This window comes from Centruroides vittatus, unplaced genomic scaffold (genome assembly GCF_030686945.1).
Source record: "Centruroides vittatus isolate TY-2023 unplaced genomic scaffold, ASM3068694v2 contig_1168, whole genome shotgun sequence".
NCBI classification, from domain to species: domain Eukaryota; kingdom Metazoa; phylum Arthropoda; class Arachnida; order Scorpiones; family Buthidae; genus Centruroides; species Centruroides vittatus.
In genome coordinates, this window is record NW_027120749.1 from 4,591,205 (window position 1) to 4,614,436 (window position 23,232).

The 23,232-nt window shown below is 30.4% G+C and overlaps 1 protein-coding gene across 2 annotated transcripts; it reads left to right on the plus strand.

The window, feature by feature from the left end:
* Positions 1-469: 469 nt before the first annotated feature.
* LOC136982360 (fibroblast growth factor receptor 3-like) lies at positions 470-23,014 on the plus strand. Of its 2 annotated transcripts, XM_067278837.1 has the most exons (18): positions 470-740; positions 5,796-5,928; positions 16,016-16,288; positions 16,645-16,710; positions 16,848-17,005; positions 18,126-18,249; positions 18,335-18,525; positions 18,596-18,734; positions 18,811-19,043; positions 19,118-19,254; positions 19,417-19,532; positions 19,621-19,731; positions 19,843-20,033; positions 20,105-20,227; positions 20,301-20,371; positions 20,448-20,585; positions 20,656-20,761; positions 22,100-23,014. In XM_067278837.1, the coding sequence occupies exons 2-18, from the start codon at positions 5,847-5,849 to the stop codon at positions 22,211-22,213; spliced, it is 2,373 nt and encodes a 790-aa protein (XP_067134938.1). In that variant the 5' UTR covers positions 470-740; positions 5,796-5,846; the 3' UTR covers positions 22,214-23,014. The 2 variants fall into 2 exon arrangements, with proteins under 2 accessions (XP_067134938.1, XP_067134948.1); XM_067278847.1 differs by lacking the exon at positions 16,645-16,710.
* The last annotated feature ends 218 nt before the right edge of the window (positions 23,015-23,232 follow it).

Genomic DNA, 23,232 nt, shown 5'->3' on the forward strand with positions numbered 1-23,232 from the left:
AAACACCTAAAAATGTTTTCTACATAAGTTTTACATAAAAAATCACATAATTTCCCGTGGTCTAAGGAGCGAGAAGGTAAGTTATATTTATATATAAGGTATGGGTGTCCTTAATTAAAAAAATAAGTTTAACTTCCTGGAGGGGAAAATTTTAGAGTACCTATTATTAGTATTAATATTTATATTTTCAGATAAAATAAACAAATATTTTTTTCAGTGTATAACCGAAAATTTAATTCAAAATATTACATAAGTTAGCATGGGGATCGAAGCGACTTTCTGATTCAAATTTTTTCTTATTAATTATTTACGGTTAAGCATAGTTCTCGTTAAAACTAGATCATTATTTATACATATATTTCATCGAAGTGTTACACAAAATTATATACACTAACGATGTTGGTAAGTTTGCCAAGAAAACCTACCACACCCTGCAAGAATAGACCCGGTCCATGCGCCTCCCACGTCAAGCAAAGCTCTTATGCTATGGCAGTTGAGTGAGGAAGCAGCGAGAGTGAGTGCAACAGGAGTTTTATCAACCTCATCCAACACACTCCAGAGACAGTATATTGATAAAATAATTCGTAGAAGACTAGAAAAATCTCTTATATTCTGGCATATGTCGACTGCATTTTTACTATCCAACCAGCTGGAAATTTTATATAAAAACAGTACCCTTGTTCATTTTAAACTGTTGAATTTTAAATCGCCTGGACTTACGGAAATAACTACACATAAAGGTAAGTCATATACAAAATTTAAAGTTTAGTAAAAAAAAAGTAAAATATCTTTTATGGCTGAAGAAGTAGCTTCTGCTAAGTCACTCCTCGTAAACAGCTGACATTTCAAAGCTACTTGAAGCCTCCCTTAAAAAAAATACTATTTTTTTTTTATAAATAGTAACTTGTTCCGGCTAAATAGTATATATTCAATCAGGACTCGCATACCAGAGAAAATAAATAATTGTTATAAACCCTAAGTTGATGGCGTTTGTATAAGCAATTTTCTACTTAACTTCAGCCATTAATTTGATCTTAACCTCATTTAGTCAAGAGTTTTGACACAGTTAATAGCTCCGTTTGTCATATTTTACTATTAACTTTTTAAAAAAAGTTCAATTTTATTTATATTTAACAGTTTTTATGGATAATTTCCGTTCGAAAATGATTAAAATTTGGCATTAAAATCATTCTCGTCCTCGTTAACTAACAAAGAAATTTTCTTTTTAACGAATAAAATTGATTTTAAATCGAGCTATTAACTAGATTTTTAATTATAAATATATAAATATTTATTTGCAAAATGAAAATTATTTAAATTTAAATTTCAAAGATTATCCTGAAGATGAACCGGAATACAAGAAAGTAGGGATAACGGACGGAAGTGCAAAGAGCGCTTCTATGTCCGATTTTGTTACATCTGTGGCCCACATGTGTTGGTGTCAATCTATCCCTGGGGTAGGTGAGGGGGCACCTCTTCACACAAATGCCTATATACACCAATTCTTCAGATTTGTCAAAAACCCGAAAATTCCATTCAACTAAAAACATCATCTGGTAAAGCTTAGAACCCAATTCTCTCCATCTTTTAAAGATTTCTCTACTTTTTTGAAAATATTTAACATTTTTAAAGAAAATTTACTCTAGTAAACCTCAATTCATTTAGTTTTTCTCCTTAAAAAATCATCTTAGTAGGGCATTTACTGTAGTAAGGAGCCAAGTTGGTCAAACGAAATTTGGCAGAGGGAAATAATAGGGCACATAAAATCGTCACTCATCCTAATTAATATATATTTTTTTTAGAGTTTAGTACACCTCCCAAAAAAAAACTTTCTACTTTCTTTCATCAACGAATTTGATCCCGTATTTTTTTGAAGTGTTTAAAACGGTTTAGGAATTTAAAATTAGGAGTAAAGCAGGAAGTAAAAGAAATATATGCTAATATTCATTCCTAAATTAGTAAGAAGCCACCTGTGTTGTTGTAATTAATTTGATGCAGGAAATACACGTCTAAAATCTCCATTCTTCTAAAATAAACAAGAAAAAAAAAGGCATTTTCCACGGAATTAATTCGCAAATAAATATTTACCAATCTATTCTATGAAAAACGCTTTATTTTATTTATTTACTTCCATTTTAAACAGTTTACTTTTAACTACAAAAATTTTTTCGCTACGTTCTTTCTAGGAATGTTTCAAAAAATAAATTCTATTTATGCTTTTATGCTTAACAAACTACTAATTTTGGATATAAGGGAAATTATACGATGTATTTAACGTACACATTTGGCAAAATTATAGAATAATGCACCATATTTTAGCTAAATATGTACAGTACTTTACACGATAAGGATTGTACGTTATTTATTTTGCTCGGTTGTGTACCCAACTACTTACGTTAACAAATTAAATGCTACATAATTTTTATATATTTGTGTACATTTAATTTTTGGTTATGACAGATTTCACGTATCGTATTTTGCTTGTTATATATTTACATAATTATTCTTTTAAGTTTATATATGGTATATACACGATACCTTTTACTCGATGTACAATGCTCAGCATACACCACGTATCATTTATAATGGAGATTGTATGCTTGATATATGTTGTATGTAATGAGGATTTAGTACCATATTTTATGTGCGCTATTTTTTGTTAGACATATATTGTATACGGTGTGAATAATGTTATCTTTTAATTATCATCGCCGAATGTAGAAGATGAAGTTAATTGGTAATGTTCCGACTTTCCCAGGCAGGAGAAGTGAAGGTGTCGGTTACAGGGATTGTGCCTTCTCCTGTTTCATATTTGGCTCTCGATGTTAATCGGAAACATTGTTTACTGCTTGTTTCCTTCCAAATAAACATAAAGAAAAAGATAATTTCCTTTACTTTAGCGTTAAATTTTCAAGAAACTTCTCTGATAAAAAACAAATTTAAAGTTGAAATGTTTTAAAATGTTTGTATATCATATTAAAAAATCGATTTTTATTTTTTATTTTTAAATTTGTCCTTTTTTCTTTTGTAGAATTTGGTATTAAATTGGTCGTTTTTGCGGAGTAAGCAATCTTCTTTAAAATATTTTAATGCCACGTCCAATTTAGCAATATCTTTTTTGTAAAAGCCGCTAATTCTTAGAAAGAAGCAATCCTGATTTAACTCTAGCAATTTAGCTGACAGTTTTCTCTCTTTAAATTATCCTAGAGTTTGTGTCCTTCCATTACCGGACTAAGAGTTGCTGCAATAAACAGATTTCGGTTCTAACAAAGTGTACTTTGTGTTTTTATATCGAACTAGAAAGGATCCCTGCATCTTCTCATCTTGCTGTCTTTTCCTTCGTTCTTACGGGACCTTTGGGGTTAATTTGGCAGTGTCGACCTCGTACAGTTTTGGATTTATCATTTACTAAAGTCGAATGCACGTAATTAATCGCTGTAAGTTGATTGCAGCGTGAGAATGTTTCACCTTACACAGGCGATTCGAACGGCTCCTGACGTCCCTCTGGATGTCGTGTGACGGAAACTTCGTCCATACATCACTTCTACTGCACGTGTGATACTTCTTGAGAGAGACAGACGGCATCTGGAGCTCTATCGTCCCATCCAGATGTCTTAAAAATCATTCGGGTCTCGCAATTTTAATGAATATTTGTTTCTTAAAATGGGGCGCGTATGTAAATGAGGTTTATTTAAGATTTCGTCCAATTAACGAAGGGTTAAGTTATGGAGTTAGAGAATGAGAGTCTAAGCGGAGACGTCGTTTCCGGGTCAATAGTGATAGCATCTGCTTCACCACAATCGTACTTTATACACGTCTTGTTCGGACTGGGAGACCCCAAAGGTCGTTTGCGCTCCTTCCCTCGTAACCGTCGGAAAGGTCACGTGACGGATGAGGGTACGTCCTTCCCAGAATCTTTCCGACCATCTGGAGACCTTGGACCGAAGAACTGTCCCCTTCTTTCGTCCAATGGCGACATTTTTATGGCTATTTGAAGGACGCCTGACAAGGGGCGTCGTCCTCTTTTCTTTAGAAGGTCTGTTTGCATCCTTAAGAATAAGTTCTGACCCCATATAAAATGAATCACTCAATGTTTTATGATTTATAATTAAAATTTAGCTTGTTTTTTTACAATAAATACTCGTTTCTGTTTCGTTTTTCAATTATTTATATTAAAGATACGAAGCTATAAATTTACTTCGTATCACAATAAGTTAATTTATAAAATTACGATAAGACCAAACATTTTAAAATAAAATTAATTTTTCTTATATAAAAATTAATTATCATTTAAAATTTTGCGTAAAATCCCTCAAACTCCAAGCGTTTTATTTATAAAAATAGTAAAGTAGCATTTGTAATTGAATAAAAATCGTTCTTTATAATCAAGTTAAGAAGGAAAATGTAGCAATTATTTTTATTACAAATTTTTAAGCATGTGGAACTTATAAACATTATTTATCCCCGGAACGACCTAAAGGTTAGCCAGGTAATAAGCAATAGAAGAAAAATGGAGCCTCAAATGGATTTGTATAATTGGACTTTAAGGATGTTTCTGTTAATGAAAACCAGATGAAAAGTAAGCTATACCATTACAGAATGAATATTTACAGACTATTAAGAATATACAGAAAATCTTATCTTTAATTTTGCGAAAGATTTTATAAGCATTATGGCCACACACGACGATTTATATAGTTGTTTTTTTGACCTCTTTTAATCAATTGATTGTTATCGTTTCATAACAGCTTTTGGGACCTTGGCATCTACTAAAATGGTTCTATTGTCTTAAAAAAATAAATTCAACTCTTCTATTGTCTAATTTAATTGTTTTAAATTGTTTTTTTAAGTCTGGGAAGTTAAAATATTCCACTTTTATTAATTGATTTCTGCAGGGTTGTAGGCCCTAAGATTTCTAAGAGAATTGAACAATGACAGGAAGGGACAGGAAAAATCACTTCAATACATTTACTTGATCAATTTAACGTTTCTCACGTTTACTGAGGGGAATTCTTTTTTTATGTATAAGTGAAAATGTTATTTAGTTTCATTGAAACTAGCTCAAAAATTCGTTTAATTGGACTATTGTCAGAATCAACGAAGACAAACGATGATAATCGTAGTTTATCTTTGCAGCTGTTTCTTATTATTATGAAATTAATATTTAAAAAAACGTTTTTTAATAGTTTAAACTCGATTCGTTAATTCCTTAAAAAATTGAGTAATAAAAAAAGATGAAGCATTATGCTATTTATAGGGGATTATTTACAAATGTCCAGGCTGATCTCTTATCTTAGTAAACATCTTGTCTAAGGAGGTTTTAGAATGATGAAAGGTCGAATTGCTCTTAATGTTTAAACAATTTAAATCTTATATATAACTGTTCTTGTAATAGTTTAAAATGTAAATGTGGGTTATTTTGGAAGTTCCTTAATGCTTAAGTAGAAAAGAAACTCTTAAAGCTATGTTTGAAATTAAATTTTACGTTAATTTTTAAGTTAAATTGAATTTGTTTTGCTATAAATTAATTAATAAATACATTTAAATAAAACTTAGATTTTTTTATTTGTAATTACAACTTTAAATTTAAGAAAATTAAACGAAATCTTTGCTAGTTTGATCAGTTTAGAGTTATAAAAATTATTTAAAGCTGAATATTTATAACAAGAATAATGCAGTAATATATTTGACTTGATATTTTATCTAGAATCTTTACTAAGTAAACAATATTAGATACCAAAGTTAATGTTAAAGCATACAAATTAATCAAACATACTTTAATAATTATCTAATAGGTGCCACAACATGAAGAATGAAGACAGAACGTCATTCATTTGAACAGAACGATGTGCAAAAATCAAGAACTGAAACATATTTTTTTGATAGTGACTTGCGGAATTTTAGCATTCAGAAATGCTAAAGCTGGAGGTAAATTTACTTTTTAAAATTAATTAATTTAAGCTTGTTAAATAAAGCATTTAGTCCGTCTTTAACGGTTCATTTAGAACAATTTGACCTCTTTTTTGAGTGGGGATAAGGCACAACAACAGGGTAGGAGGGGCACATGTTCTCACACCTCCTACAACAGCTATGTGACATAAACATCTCTGGTATGTTCAACTTAGCAATAAAGGAAGGCCTTATCTTAATTAATATGGATGAATCCTTTTCGACAATAATATCTAGACTCATCACAAAAGAAAAGGGCAGGGGAAAAGTTTTAGAATCATGAAAAAATAGCTAAAAAACTCTGATATGAACCTACTGTAAGGTGACCCTTCCAATGACATTGTCCACATGGCCCGAAGAAGTTGCAACTTCTCCGAGTTCAAAAGGGACGAAAGATTCGAGAACACGTAAAATATAAAAAATTTTCTTGATCTTTTAAGACTTATTTTTATAAAATTATATATATTTAATTATAATTTACTTATTAAACTCTTATATAAGAGTCGTTTCGAGTTAAGCGTCAGCATTCAAAAACGTTAAAAATTCATTTAAAAAAAACGGAGTAAAATTACGATACAGTTCTTTATAAAGTATAAAAGGATCGTTATGTACAAAAGAGGTCTAAATATATTGCATTTTAGGCATGAAAGAGTTAAGCTCTTGTTAAGTAAATAACAAAAGGCGTTGGTAAAGTTATCGAATTACAACTTTGTTGATTCACTGCTTGCTCTGTCCATCATGAACTCGTTTATTATGTTTTGTTCAGTCACCACGTGTGGAAGGACAGTTTTTTTTTTCTTCTTTAATAAAAAAAATATAACAAAGATCTTTAAAATATTGCTAAGAAAAGAAACAAATAAATCGTTTAAAATAACAGTTTACATTCACATCCGAAAAGCGAATTCAATTCGTGCTGTGTAAGGTTAAAGGTCAAGAGTTTTGAGACGTTTGGAGAAGCTCGAGATTTCTTTAAGGATCCTACTTGGTTAGATAAAAATAAATGATAAATTCGAAACATTTGGAATTAAGAATCTATCGGTAATCAATGGATGGATGGAAGTGGTGCAGCTCATGAAATCGGATATTAGCACGTGCGTTAGAGGCACCCCTAGGGATAGATACCCGTCCCCGGCGGGAGACTGATGAAGCAAAGCAGAGATGAAGCAAAATAGAAGGCTACGGCACAATTAAAGGATAGGAATCAGATAAGAAGCATATGCGCATATCAACAGCACTAAATTTCACTTTATAATAGGTAGATGTATTGCTGTTAGTAGAAGAGAGATCCAATTAATATTAATGGCAGTAAATTACAGTTTATAATCGAAAGATAACGTAAAACATTGATTACACGTTGGAGGTAGTAATAAATATAAAAAAAATATATCGCAGATAAAAAATATCCTGTCTTCATGATTAACTTTTATAGATTTTTATATGAATTAAGTTGTTTTTTTCTTTTTGAATTTGGTTTGTTAACGAAGGCGTGCTCTTTTTTATACAAAGTATATAAATTACGACAGGTTTAAAGAACGTGAAATGCATTTAATAATAAGCCTTCGTGATATTGTATTTGTTTGTTAAGTTTGAATGAGAATTTAGTTTAATTAATGGCGATTGAAAATAGTTTAACCAACGACTAGAATTGCACATTTGATTTCTATTTTAACTGGCCACCCGTAGAGCAATCGAGTTTGTCAAGTAAATTATATGAGCTGAAATCTATTTTAATTTACTTCAATATATCTGTACGTATGTCTTTAATTTTACTTTTTATTAAATAATTTTCTTAAAAATCATAATGTTAAACTTAGAACTTAACTACAAATGAGTCTAAAGTGTAAAATATAAATAAAGTACTTAAAAACTTACAAATTATATATATATATATTTGACTATAAAACTTTAAATATTTTCACGTGTTTCAAATTAACGGCGAATTTAAGAATTTTCAACAATTTTTGAATTTAAAATATTAAAATATATATATAATTTTAAATAAAAATTCTTTTTAAAGTTTATAAACTATATTTAAAGCTTGTACGATGAAATCTCAATAGATAAAATATGAAAAATTTTCAGATGATGTCTTAAATTCTGGAAGAAACTCATAAAACTTTAAAAATAGTTGTAGAATTTTCCGGAAAAATATGCTTTATCAGGATGACATTTTTTTACAGAGAAGGAACTGAAATACTTTCTAAATATGGACTAACTATAGCACGACAAGAGCAAGGAAGGAAAAACTAGAAGTAGAGCAGAAAAACTAAGGGAAAAAGATAAATGATAACTTGGAAAAACTTAACTTGTCCAAAATACAAGAACGTAGAAATGATCTGAAAGCTTAGCACCTTTTCACTTCAAAGGCAGAAAGATGTCAAGCAATGCTCTTATATAATCTATCTGTCAAGTATAGTGTCATACATTAAATAATATGTAGCAGCATTCATCAGTGATGATGTAATCGTTTGATTTAAATGGTCGTAAGTTATTAGAAATAACTGTCTAATAATGACTGATCTGTCGCCTGCAATAATCCTGTCTGGACTTAGGTCGGCACGGTCTTCATAACTCCTGGTTTGTCAGGATTATCTAGGTCTTTCTTTAAGCTATAGGTCAATCTCTCTATATAGTTTCACTAAGAGACCTTTGCACTTCTTTACAATCTTTTATAGTTTTACTGTCCAATAATGCATATTTACAGCATATTAATGAAAAATAAGCTTTAATATATCGAGCATTTAAGTTAAGATTGCTCCTGCCCTGATTTGAAAATCCTATACTCCATTTTTTTGTTTTCTTCTGATAAAAAGTGACAGTAGAAGCAATATTTCTAGAATCTATGATAGCACGTGCGAAGGAGACAGCCAGGGCTGTTCCCTTTACTTCTTTCTAAGTGAATGGAACCAGTGTTTTGTCAACAAGGTCCCCTTGATGTATGTTTTGCAGAGGAAAGCTGGTAAACAGATACGAGTTCTCTTGCTTTTTAAAAACGTTCTTATTCACAGATGTCATTGTCTTTCTGCCATTGCATTCTATTGTTTTAAAAGTTTATTTTTAACTAGTTTTTATTTATGAATATTTTTTTTATATTTCTTTTCTTGCGTGTGGTAATCAGTCAAGTTTGACGTATGTGTGTGGAATGAAAAAAACATGGCGTATTTGACAATGATAAGTTGACTGAAGAGTTGAAGAAGTCAACTAGATAACGAACACACTTAATAAGTTGTATTTTCTAGTTTTATTTCCAGTTTTTGGTATCTATATTTAGTGAAAAAGCTTAGTTTCGGATTTCAGAATGCGATTTACTTATACAAGAGGTATGCAAAACTTTAAGAAATTTGCCCAAAAAATCAAGAAGCTTAATCCATTTTTCCAGCTTAAAATCAGCATCTCAACATCTTTTAACTTCAGTACAACATTGGATTGGTCACCATCGTATGTCTTTAATTTTGATTTGAACCATATCTCGAAGTAATATTAGCCAGATCGACGATCATGGTCGCTTCTAGTGACGGGAAAGATATATTTTTGAGTAAACTGAGCCCATCCATCATAAGTAAAGGCGTAAAAACCTCCTTCTTCCTTCAAGTAACTTGTTAAGAAATGATGAATGTTGAAAGTAAATCTGATAAATATTTTATAACATGCTATGTAATAATGAAAAGTGCTTAATAAGGAAGAGTAAATAAAGTGTGTGAAATGGGAGTTCTGCAAAAAGGTCATGAAAAGAAGCAGTAGCCATTTGGCCTGGCTTCTTTGCTGCACTAGGGTCAAGTTCGAAATCTTCCAAATTATTTCTCTTTGGGGTGGGATTCATCATTCATCTTGTGGTATTAGCACTTCTCTGAACGAAATTGTTATAGCCTACTTCTAGTCTGAACTTTCTTTTAAGTAAAATCAATATTTTAGACCTACAAAATATTTTTTTAAAAAGGTTTTCTATATTAACAAGTATACTATTAATTAAAATTTTCTTAATTCTTTTTAGTTAAACGCTTTTCAAATATGATTTTCATAATTTAGGAGTTCACAATGTTATTTTGTATAAGGAGACTAAAATATAACATTTCTAATTAAATTCGACTTTCTATTTTATAAATTTAAATCAGAGTAAATTAAAGAAAGTTTTTAAAAAAATATAATTTTAAAGAATTTGTCTTCAAGTGATTCTAAACAAAACACTTTTTAAGCTAGACTAAACTGTTTATCTTTACGATAAAAATTTCATATAAACCACAGTTCAAACATACATTTCTTATAGATAATATATTATTTTAAAAATATAATAATATATATATATATATTATTAATTCGATACATGATTAAATTAAGCTTGTGACATTCACAAAAAGATAAACAAACAAACGTCCTTCACCTAAGAATGCTAAACGCCAAATTAGCAATTTAGGTTGTGAAGTTAAAAAATAGATTAAGTATTATAAGAAACAAAAATATCTGCGCCAATTTTAGTGTTTAAACAGGACATAGTATTCATAGTCACACCAACAGGTACAACGAAAGGAACACACACAGGCACACACACACACACACACAAAAAAAACTGTAGCAGGACACAAAAAAACTGTGAACGAAGAAACTGTGAAAGAATCAGCTGCACTTCACCAATTCTCACTCGAATGATAAACTGACTCTTGTGTTGGCTGACAGACAAAATGGCGCTTCTTGGCATGACCCTTTCTCCTCAGCTTCTCCTTGTTTACAATTTGTATGAGACACGGATAGTTTGACGAATGTGAAAAAATAGGTAGGCGTTTCTGTTAAATGTTCTTTCGCTAATTCTTTTTTTTTTTTTTTTTGAAAATTGATGACTTTAAACAATCGACGTGTTTAAAAATACTTTGTAACTATTTGTATTGAAAAATTCAAAATTATGACGTAAAACTTAATAAAATGCAATGTTCTAATTGGTTGGATAAAAAGAAATAAGATCGTGACGTAATAATTGATATAAAAAATGAAAATTTTGACGTTAATAATCGAAATAAAACACGCATCGTGACGTAATAATCAGTAGAAAAATATCGAAATTATGACGTAATAATTGGTATCGAGGAAACGGTATCGTGATGTAATAATCGATTTTAAGAATTTCAAACTGTGACGTAATAATGAAGTAATTATAACTGTGATGTAATAATGACTATAAAAACGAATTATTTTGATGTAATGCGAAAAATTTCGAATAATGACGTAATAATAATATAAAATATTAAAAGTACAACACGTATTTTGCACCAATTTATTTATTTATCAATACATCATAATTATGAATATTTTTCAATAAAGATTTTTTTTTCTGTACATTCCTATTATGACATAATTTGGAAAAGACAAAAATATGCTAACCCGATCATTCATTTTGGCAAGCAAACTAAGCAAATTTGCCATGACGTGATGGCGTTAGCAATCCGTTTCGTTTTTAACGTAATTTTCAGTATTTTATTCTGTACTCTTGCCAATTCTAAAGTTTTGTGGCACGGTAACGTAACGATCTGACGTAATTTACCAGGGTCAAAGCTGTTGGAGGTACTGTTAAGATGCCATGTATGATGTAATATGTAGTATTTTTAATCACGCTCGATCATGCGCAAAAATTTATAGCCTTGTAAAAATAAATATATTAAGATAGTGTATTTATTAATGATACTTAAAAATTTGTCTCTCAATATATTATGATAAGGCGTATTAAAAAAAAAAAAATGAAAATTTATAAATTTTATGAGCTGTTAATGTGTTTCGCTACTGAATGACACGCTCATTAATTTTAAAATTCCAAAAATTGCAAGAGATTTGGTGTGGCTCTTAAGCAATCAATTGTCGGGTCAGGTGTGTATACTTTAAAGAAAAAAAAAAAGGTAGCAAATTTTGTTGATGTAAACCACAGAAATTTAATCTAGAGAGTAATCATCACTCCTGTACAAAAAATGATAAAGTGTAGCAATGGAGCCTTTTAGATTTATCAGTTTTCTGAAACATAAATTAGTTTTCGAAAGGTAGTAGATAAAAAAAAACCGGGCGGGATTAATGTGAAAAATCATCTTAGATTACCTGTTACACAGTTACACTATCTGATCCTGATAAATTGTAACGCCTCCAGGAACTAAATCTACGCTAATATCAACAAACTCATTCGTCACTTCTTGCTTCGGTTAAATACCTTTTAATCAAGTCATGTTCGAAAAATACGTGATTACGATCAAACCTGATATGGAAAAATGCAAATTACACAAAAGAATATCGTGAAATATTGATAAATGAATCGTTTAACGATTTATTAAACAGAAATGTAAATTCGATTTTTAGATAAAAGTGAGTGATTCTCGAGGGTTTTAATTATTCGTGATAAAGAGATGAAATATTTGCTAAGCTTATCTGCATTAAGAGACTCCTTCAAACTGTTTGTTGTAATTTTGAATATAATTATAACAACTTCAAATGGTTTTAATGTAGTTTAATTGAATGGTTTTTATGTTGTGAACAATCTTAATGCATAACCGAGTTTTTTAAAAATAAAAATCCGCATTTATTAATTTAATTATCTTCTCAGAGTAATTTACGTAAGTAATCGAAAGATGTTGAGTTCGAAATTGTGATCTCGAGTGCTCTTTTTTCTGAAAAAGAGGAATATTCGCAACACTTTGTAATGTTAATTTCGAATTTTAATGATTTTCTTTTTTCACTGCTCTACGCTTTTTAAAGTGTATTCTAATTATACAATTCTAGATTATCAAAACATCATATCTACACGTAAAATTTTCTTTAAGTTTGTTTACCTTTTCCATGTGATTCCACCATATTCAACAGTGACAACCCTATCTTAATTCATAAAAACCTAAAGCAGACTTCACTTAAATATCCAACACATCTGTTGAATATCTAAATAAACATTATTGGAGTGAATTTTGTTAAGAGAAACTCGAGAATCTCGTACGTTATTTCATTTTGACCTCGGCATTGAAAGCAGAACTTAATTGTACCTTTACTTTAGTAAACAATTATCTGTTATAGAGACTAATAGAAATTAATTTTAATATGCATACAGTCAGTTAAGGTTACTACAGACTCCTGCCCTCTATCCATCATTTCGTGGATGTTTATCTCTCCCAAACTTTGGCTTGTATACATTGGGGCACCTGGTTTTTATAGAGATCAACCCTAACTCTCGTATAATAAACATTTGATGCAAGGCCACTCACGGTCTGTTGATTATGCACAGGAAGTGTGCGTCTCATTTTTACTGTCTTTACAAGGATTAATTATTGTTTATTACGACCTCTGATTGGTAAAGTGTCGTAATTACATCATACTTCTGGTTATTTATGCTAAAATACTACTAAGGAACGAAACCACACACAGCTAAGGAATATATATATATATATATGAGCATGAAAATCACTTTGACATCCAGATAACTTTTACATATTTCAATGAGTCTTTATCTTATGTCATATGTTACGTTAAGAAAATTTTGAGCAGAAGCATAAGCAATGAGATTTCACCTTTCAATTTAAACTATGTTAACTTAGAAGAGCCATAAGAGTTTTACAACTAAGCGCCATAAAAAACATAATAATAATAAAATTGTAACTAAAATACAAAAAAAAAATAAATAAATAAATATGAGCATGAAGATCCCTTTGACATCCATATAATTTTTATATGCTTCAATGGTTTCTTGTTGCATATTGCATCTAGAAAATCTCAACCAGAAGCCACTAACAACAAGATAGTATTTCAGCCTTTTAAAAATTGTACTACTTTACTGACTTGGAGGAGCCACGGATCCATTTTTATAGCCGAACCTCGTAAAACAGACACCATAGTAGAGAATGGCACTAAAAATTCCATTTTAAAAACATTCGTTAAACTCGAAGGAGTGGAAGGACTGACCGGAAATTTCGGACACACTCTTTCGAGGAATATTCAAAGGAGTGGGCCGACAAACGTCTCGTCTACTCGACTTAATTTAGTTGTTACTGTCCACCTGCTCCCTCGGTAAACGTGATACGCATCCTACAGTAATTACAGTAAAGAGAAAGAAGAATACATAACAGATTTGTATACAAGTTAAGGTAATTCAATATGCCGAGCATTATGCCCTTCTATTCCTTTAATTATGACATTTATCATCCCTCGTATTAAGGTTGCTCATATATAGAAACTCCTAACGAGTACTTAAGTGCAGCAGAGACAAATAGGTTGGGTGGAGTACCTCACTCGAAATTTTGGAGATAGAAAACAGATAATTTCTGGTGTGTGTCTCTTCGAGAGGTAAAGCCATCAGAAACGAATTCACTTCACGGAATGACGCGACCAGAAGCTGACATCGGTATTTAGGGTGTTTGATTTGTGGAGGTATTTCTACGTTACCGACTGCTCCTAAAAACTGCAACGTCTCCCTCCTGCGATAAAAGTTGTCAACTTTCTACTCGTCCACAGAAATAAGACACTTACATATATTAAACATGAATATGAGTTCTTGTTACTATCAAAATTACCAGTTTAGAAACGACTTGGTGTAAATAAGATTACAGTATTTTTTTTAACTGATTAAATTATGTAGTTTTTCAAAGGAGGATTTAGTATAGCTCGTGCGGTACATTTAATTGAAACAAGAATTCTTAGAACAAATATTCCTGTGGTCACGATTGTAACCACAGAAAGATTGCGCATCCAAACATGTAACGAGAGTTCAAACGGCTCCAATTATTTCGGGTTAACGGTTTAATTCGAGTATAGCGGATCCTAAAAATCAAGATTCGTTAAAAAAACAAGATTCAGAGAAATGTATGGATTTTCAAAGAGTACGATTCAATATTCTTTGAAGTATTTTTCAAGAACACTCTCTTGATACTTTCATTTCAGGGAATAGTCTCAGAAACACAATCGAATTGCATAATAAGTTTACTCGATGTATTTAAAAAACAAGTGGGTTGATTCATGTTACTGATCAAATTCAGCGAATTCACACTGAACATAAGTTCAGTATGTTCTCGTTAGAGAAAAAATAGCAACACACAATTGTTATTATTGCTATTCAATTTAAAAATGATGATAATTATGTAAAGTAACATTACATTAATTTTAAAAATGAATGTTAAATTAAGAAGAGCACAAGAAGTTTAATGGGTTCGGTCATCGACTAGCAAATGATAGGTTGTGCCATCTGTTGTCAATTGACGCAATTATGCAACATCGGAAATTTCGTCTTTACGATATATAAATGGATATCGTGATCATTAAAGGTTTTAATTCCTCTCCAAATAAGGTGTAGGAAATCGAAAGAGAGACATTAAAACGTCGTATTCGCCTTTTTAGGAGAACCTATTTGGATTTTAAAACACGAATAAAGTGGAAATTTGTGGAGGGTGACAGATCGGAAGAAAGTGTTATTTATAGCTAGAGATGAAATCTGCTCATCAACTAATCCTATCTGCTATTCCCTCTTGTTTATTAATAGTCTCCCCTGCACGTGGATATAGTCACCCTCGCTGCACATATGTTTACAGCGCTCTTTTGGCAATAATCCAACCTCTCTCCCAACATGGACAGACGGCCTTTATGGCATTACGGTGTTAACGAATGTGTAGCGCTATGTCCCTAAGGTGACAGTTTGCTTTGCTATCGAATGACACGAGTTGAATGACTCTCAAGAATTTTATGGATAATTCTCCATATCAATGTAGATTATTCGAGTTAATCTTTATTTTGAACATCCCAAAATTCAAACTGCCACACGTTCCTTTCCAGGTATATCGATTGTGAGTTAACTCGAGAAATTTAAAAATCTCTAAGCACTACGCTCGAATTAATCCCGATAGAGCAACGCTTTACTTTAATAATGAACATTTGTTTTATTTAGAGAACAAATTGTATGTTTTTTTTGTAGCAAAATGGATGCTGGCCATCCATCTCTGTCATCATTTGTTTTCCGGTGTCCCACGGATGTCACTACCGATTTTATAATTATATTTTTAACCTTGAGAAACAAAATGTTGCTAAAATATTATATACAATCCACAATACTCCTTTATATTTACAGTTCCACCCAAGTTACGTGAAGATGGACCAACATATCTCGAAGTGCCAAGAGGTGAAAAGGTGAAGTTGCGTTGTCCAGTTGATGGTTCACCTAAACCTTATCTTATATGGTACAGAGATAATGAACTAATATCTAGCAATTCGCCACGAATAAAGACAAGCAGATACAGCTTAACTATAAATGATGTTGAAGATGATGATACTGATACATACGCGTGCAAAGCCTTTAATGAATTCGGAATCTTATGGAAAAACTTTACGGTGAAAGTTATTGGTAAGCATCAAATAAACCTTGATGAATCACATATTTTTCACTTAAATTCACAAAAAATATTGCAGTAAAGTTAAAAAAAACATCCAATACAAAAAAGGAGTTAATCATTAGTTTTCCCTCATTTTAAAGTACATTTCCCAAATATTTTCCCTATTAAGCCATATTTAATCCTAGACCTTCCTGTCCATGCCTTCTCCTATATTCTTCCCTCTCCTCCTTTAAATACAAATATAAAAATTTAAATGCTGGTGCAAAATAAATTATAAATAATATTTTCCTTGTAAAATAATGTTTTAAAACAAAAAACCTAATAAAATTCCCAATAAGAAATACTTCTGGACCAAATTTTTTTCCAGATGACATGTTTCAAGATGAAGGTATGGATTTTGATACAAGTGTCAAACATGATTCCTCTGAAAAATGTAAGAAATTATTGTACAAAAAGATTTATAATAGTGTTATTTAACAGAATTTTGTTTTCGAATAAATTTTAAGATAAAATAAATTTTAATTTCTAATTCCTAACGAAAAGACAAGTAATTGGTTTTTTATCTTTCAGACTCAAAATTTTTTGAACAAGACAAAAAAGACGTCATTTTAATTGCCAAACCGGCAGGAAGTATGGTGGTGCTGAAGTGTCCTTACGAAGGTATTACTTCTGCAAACGTGACTTGGTTAAAAAATTCTCAAACACCTACAAGAACTTTAGATAAAGAGGTAATATATTTTAATTAATGGTATTTTATGTAATATAAATATAGTCAAACTTTTGAACAACGGCTACTGACAGGAGCATAACAAAAATGGCCCTGGCCATTGTTTGAAGGTTATTTTATATGCATTTTTATTCAAAGAAAGTTCCTGAAAAAATGAGCGCTGTTTGAGGAGGACGTTATCGGAGGTTCGACTGTGTATAAAATTTTATGTTTTATTTATGTCAAGTTCACGTTTTTCGTGTTAATTCTGTGGACATGTTCGTTGAATTTAACAGTTTAAACACGAATTTCGAACAGATAATTTATGATTTTCAAGTATTTATCATAAATTTTAAATTCGTGACAAATATTTGAAAATCACAGATTCGTGTTGCTTTTTTAAATAAAATATTAAATGTTTTTGATAAATTCCACGATTAAAGAGAATTTTTCGATGTTTAATTTGCGTTTTATCTAAGTTTTAATTATTTTTACTGCGATATATCGAATTTATATCACTGTAAAACACATAAAAAAACCTTACTTAAATTAAATTTATATCTCCGTGAGAAGGTAGGTGTAAAGTAATTTTAACACAAATTACACGCATTCTAGAATAGACAAGAGAGAAATTTACAAAATGTTTTTGTAAACGTTGTAACGACAAAGTTCGTTAAACGGTCCATTAAGATGACAATTTGCTAATTCATTTTCGTTCAGGCAGTCATCACCATAAAATAAAATCTTAATTGTACTAAAGCCTTAAAAAATATCAATCAATGTAAGAATTTAAAGTATAAAAATTTAATCAGATCCATTCAGCTAGAACTATATTATTTTTGTAGTTGTACAAACAGACAGGGAAAGCTAATAGGAACGTTTCGCTTAGATGCTGGAATGCAACTAAAAAAAGATGAAGTGTGATGTCTGTACATTTTTTTCATGTTTTTTAGAGATAAATCCTACGAAAAGAGAGCGTAAATCAAGAAAGTGTAAACTTTAAATTATAAATTTCAATTACTGGTAAAAACAAATAAAGAGCAAATTACTTACAAGCTGATTTATTTTAAATAAAAGAAATGAATAATGAATTATTTTCTATTAAAAAAAATAATAATCTAACATTTTAAAATATTTAACAGATTATATTCCGTAAATGGTCAATAGTTATGCATAATTTAATGACAACGGATAGCGGAAATTACACTTGTATTTTAACGCATGGGGAAGAAAGTATTAATTCTACTTACATTCTCGAAGTTCAAGGTATATTTCTTTGTTTTCCAAGTATTATGATTTGATATTCAATTATTAATATTTTATTTATTAAAAATTGTTTACTTTTGTATAGAACGAGTGCCTCATAAACCTATAATAAGAGATGGTTATCCATCCAACCAGACTGTATACATAGGAGATCAAGCACGATTTGAATGTCGTTTCATCAGCGATCTTCAACCTCATGTTAGATGGTTAAAACATTACACAATCAACGGATCTTACAATTATAACGACAGTTTTCCTTACGTGACGCCTATTTATGTAAGTTCCTATTTAGTAAACAAAGTGAATATTAGTAAATGACACTAATCTCCAGACGTTCCTTCTTCAGAATACCGATCCTAATATCACAGATCCCCATATATTAGTTATCAATAATGTCACCTTTGACGATGAAGAATGGTATACGTGTCTCGCAGGAAATTCTTTAGGATATACATATCGAACAGTTTATCTTAACGTCATACCACGTAAATATTTTACTCAATTTAGATAAATATTATGAAAATCTAACTTTGCTAAATGATTATTTATCTTTTTGATTAGATCCTACGGAAGATAACAGCACCGATAATGTAGTGACTATGCCATTAACTGATGGATTTCGTGGTTTGCAAACTTGGACCATCGTAATCATCTGTATGGTCGCTATTGGAGTGGTAAGCACGGGTGTTGCTGTTTTGGCTTATCGTGCAGCAGCATCTCAACAACAAAAGTTATCTTTAGCTAATGCACCAAATCACATTATTATTAAGAAAAAAGTTGTGTTGGAAAGACAGGTATAAATCCTTGTAGATTCCACTTTCGGAAGGATTTAATAACGTTTGTCTAAAGGTTTAACGCTTGTCTATAGGATTCTGATACATCTCAAACTTCAGTAGCCCCTTTAGTGAAGATAGATTGCCCAAGAGGTCGTCTCTCTTCAGAATTAACGACTGTATCAGAATACGAATTGCCATTGGATCCAGAGTGGGAAGTTCCTCGAGAAAGGTTAGCTAAACTGTTTTTCAAAAATCAAAAAGATCCTTCACATTTTCTTTCTCGTTCCACTTTTACTATTCTTTTCTTCTGTATTGCATGAATCTCATTAACTAATAAATGGGGTTGCATGAATTTTCAAGACTAACAAAGCGTTTCTTCTCCTCTTGTTAGGTTGGTGTTGGGAAAACCTTTGGGTGAAGGGGCATTTGGTCAGGTGATGAAGGGGGAAGTTTATTCATTATACGGAAAGGAAAAACCCACTATTGTAGCAGTGAAGATGTTAAAGGGTGAGTTAAAACTCAGTTTATGGTTTTCGTTTTAGTCTAAATGCAAGCTTTATCTTAATAATTGAACTTATTGCATTTCTATCTGCAGATGGTCATACGGATCGAGAAATGGCAGATTTGGTTTCAGAAATGGAAGTGATGAAATTGATTGGGAAGCATATAAATATTATTAATCTTTTAGGATGTTGTACACAAAATGGTAAATTGAAATTTTATTTATGAATTTCAACAACATGGTTACTCAAGATAATTTTAATTTGTAAGGCAGAACAATTGTTTAAAATTCATTTTATTTGTTTATTTTTTCTAGGTCCTTTGTACGTAATTGTAGAATATGCTCCAAATGGAAATCTTCGCGATTTCTTAAGATCACACCGTCCTAGTTCTGGATACGAACGCGCAATCGGTACAAATTTCAAACCAAAGACTTTAAATCAGATGGATCTAGTCTCTTTTGCTTATCAAATCGCTAGAGGAATGGATTACCTCGCATCCAAAAAGGTAACTAATCAATTATTCGCTCTTTTCTTCAGATTTGTATGCAAAAATTAATATTAAAAAATGTTTTTCAGTGTATACACAGAGATTTGGCAGCTCGTAATGTCTTAGTGACTGAAGACCACATTATGAAAATTGCAGATTTTGGTTTGGCTCGAGATATACATAACATTGATTACTACAAGAAAACTACTGATGTAAATCTAATGATGAATTATTTATAAGAAATTTCAATAATAAAATTTTTAATCACTCAAACTAATTCAACAGGGAAGGTTACCGGTCAAATGGATGGCACCAGAAGCACTCTTCGATCGCGTTTACACTCCTCAAAGTGACGTGTAAGTGTTTAAATTTATTGTAAATTAAAGCTTATTTTAAATGATATTTAAATTCGAAGATCTTACGTTTTTGTAGCTGGTCCTATGGTATACTCTTATGGGAGATTATGACTTTAGGAGGCACACCTTATCCATCCATTCCTATCGAGAAACTATTTCAGTTGTTAAAAGATGGTCACAGAATGGAAAAACCCATTCATTGTTCTTTAGAAATGTAAGTGCAAATTTCACACTATCTCTTATTTAATAATTATTTGTACTATTAAATATATTTATTTTCCTAGCTATATGATAATGAGGGAGTGTTGGCAAGCCTCACCTAATCACAGACCTACTTTTAGCGAGCTGGTAGAGGACCTCGACAGGATATTAACTCTTACGTGTGATCAGGTAACTGACATCATGCTTAGAATTGAATTACAAGATATAATATATTTTGAAAATATAAAATGAAAAGAATTTAAAAAGAAACATCTATACTTCAAGTATTAGTTGAAAACACATTTCTTATTAAAAATTATCAAAAATATAAACCCATAAAACAATCTATAAACTCTATTGAAATATTTTTATTCCAATAGACGCAGATTTTGCCAATTTAATTACAAATTTATTGCATCATCAATAGTTTTACGAAAATCACCGCAAAAATGTAGTAATTCTGGTTTATTTATTTGACGTTTATACATAAATTAACACGTACAAAAACATAATTAATTTAAATGATTTCTAACGAACTAAAATGTAAATGTGAAACATTTCACAGAACATTTAAGCAATTGACTTTCGAAATCCCAACAACTTTACTAGGCTCACGCTGTTTATATTAGAGCTTTCATTATTTAGATTCTTTAAGTTGCCTTTTAGATATTACTGACAGATTATATTAAACAAATATATTTCCTCCAAAGCAAATTATAAACATTTCTCAGAATACTTAATCAAGAATTAAGCAATTGACTTTCCAAATCCTGTTAAATTCTCATGATTCATAATACTTATTCTATAAAGTAAATTTTAAGCTGAAGTATATTTTTGTGCGGTGGCTTTTATGACCAGTATTCATTTGTATTATCTATTTTTGTTTTTACTAACAATTTTAACATTTAAAATAGTGTTGCATACATTATAAAATGTTTATGCAACTTTTCCTATTTTAATAAGAGATTTTGTAGTTTTTTTCTGTTTTCTGGAAATGAAATTACCTTTATAACTTGCAATAGAATTGCATGTTATAAAGGTAATTAAGGAGCGTATAGTATATATTAAGAGCGCATTATGTCCGGTCCACCTTCGAAAACATGAATTAAACACTACATTACATCTAATGAACATTTATAAAAATTTATTTAGTTAGAGTTCTGAAAAAACTGCATTTTTTATAGTCTAAAAGCAAACTATAAGCATTTAGACTCTAAAAAACGCAATTTTTGATAAAAAATAAACAATTTTAATCGTTTTACTTTATATAACAAAGGCAAATTTAAATTTATTATGAAAAATATTCTTTGAATATAATTATAATATAATTAGAAATGGAAATTTTGTATTCAGTCAAACAATTTGATTCTAAGAAATGCTTTTACGAATGACTGTAACACTGGAAAATTGCCATGTTTTAAAAAGAAAATTGCTAATTATTTAACATTGATTTTAAAGATTGAAAAATTAATTGATATAAATTATCTTTCCTCTCTTAAAATAGATGAAATTTTATATATCTTTTAGGAATACTTGGACCTGAATATCTCAGTTCTAGACACTCCTCCATCCAGTGGTACATCATCAGAAGACGACATATCAGATACGGATTCTAACGACAGCATGCAATACTCCATATGATACGTACCATAAAAGGCACGATGAACTAGTCAGTTCGGATATTACTAGTATTTATGTGTATACTATATTTATATTAACCTTTTCTTTTATTATAATTACAATGATCTATGTGGCTTAGCTGTTTCGTCAACAGCGCAATTATTAGTTGAAGTCACAATAGAACAGCAAGTTCCAGAAGAAAGTACAAAAAATAATATCAACTTTTGTAGTTGTTGCTTGTGTTGTTTGAGCATTTTCTACTTTACAAAGTGATTTTTATGTGGTACAAGACAATGCTGGGGGTTAAGAAAATGACTACAAAACTTATCTTCCCTATTCAGCAGCCCAGACGTCCCCTTTGATGGTGAAATGTTAGATATTTTTTGTATGTAAATAAAGTTTATCAAGTGATAGAAATGAACTTTTAACGATGAAGAATGGAAAGATCAAATCAACAAATTTTTTGAATTTTTATTTATTTAATAAACTGACTAGCTCAGGTGTAATCTAACATTTGTGCAATTGTAATTCTGACCAGCAGAAGCTATCAAATGTTTTTATATATAAATATATATATAAATTTTAGAGTAAGGAAGTCATTTGTAAATAGAACATATTCATGTGCAAGTGCCATATTTATTCGTCATCATAGTGATTTATCTTCTATCCATCCATCAAGCAAACATAAACGCAAAATTTCTTTGCATTACTATGCAAATATTTTAAAATTTGTAGCAATACTAATGCTATTTTTATCAATTTTTACGGCCAATTTTTTGTATTTATTCAAATTAAGAAAAAATAAAGCAGCACTCTCGTTTATTTTCTATTAACTTTTTTCTTTTTTCTGTTCTGTTATGAGAGGATCAAGGTCTCATTCCTGGCATCGCGTCGCAGGTATGTTAAATAAACACATATTAAGAGTTCACTGATAGAATGTATCAAGTGAGAAACGTGGGTATACAACTGACCTGTTATCAAGTTTCGTTTTGATGTTATTAATATTTTAAACTTTAAAATTGAACTCATTTTAATCCATA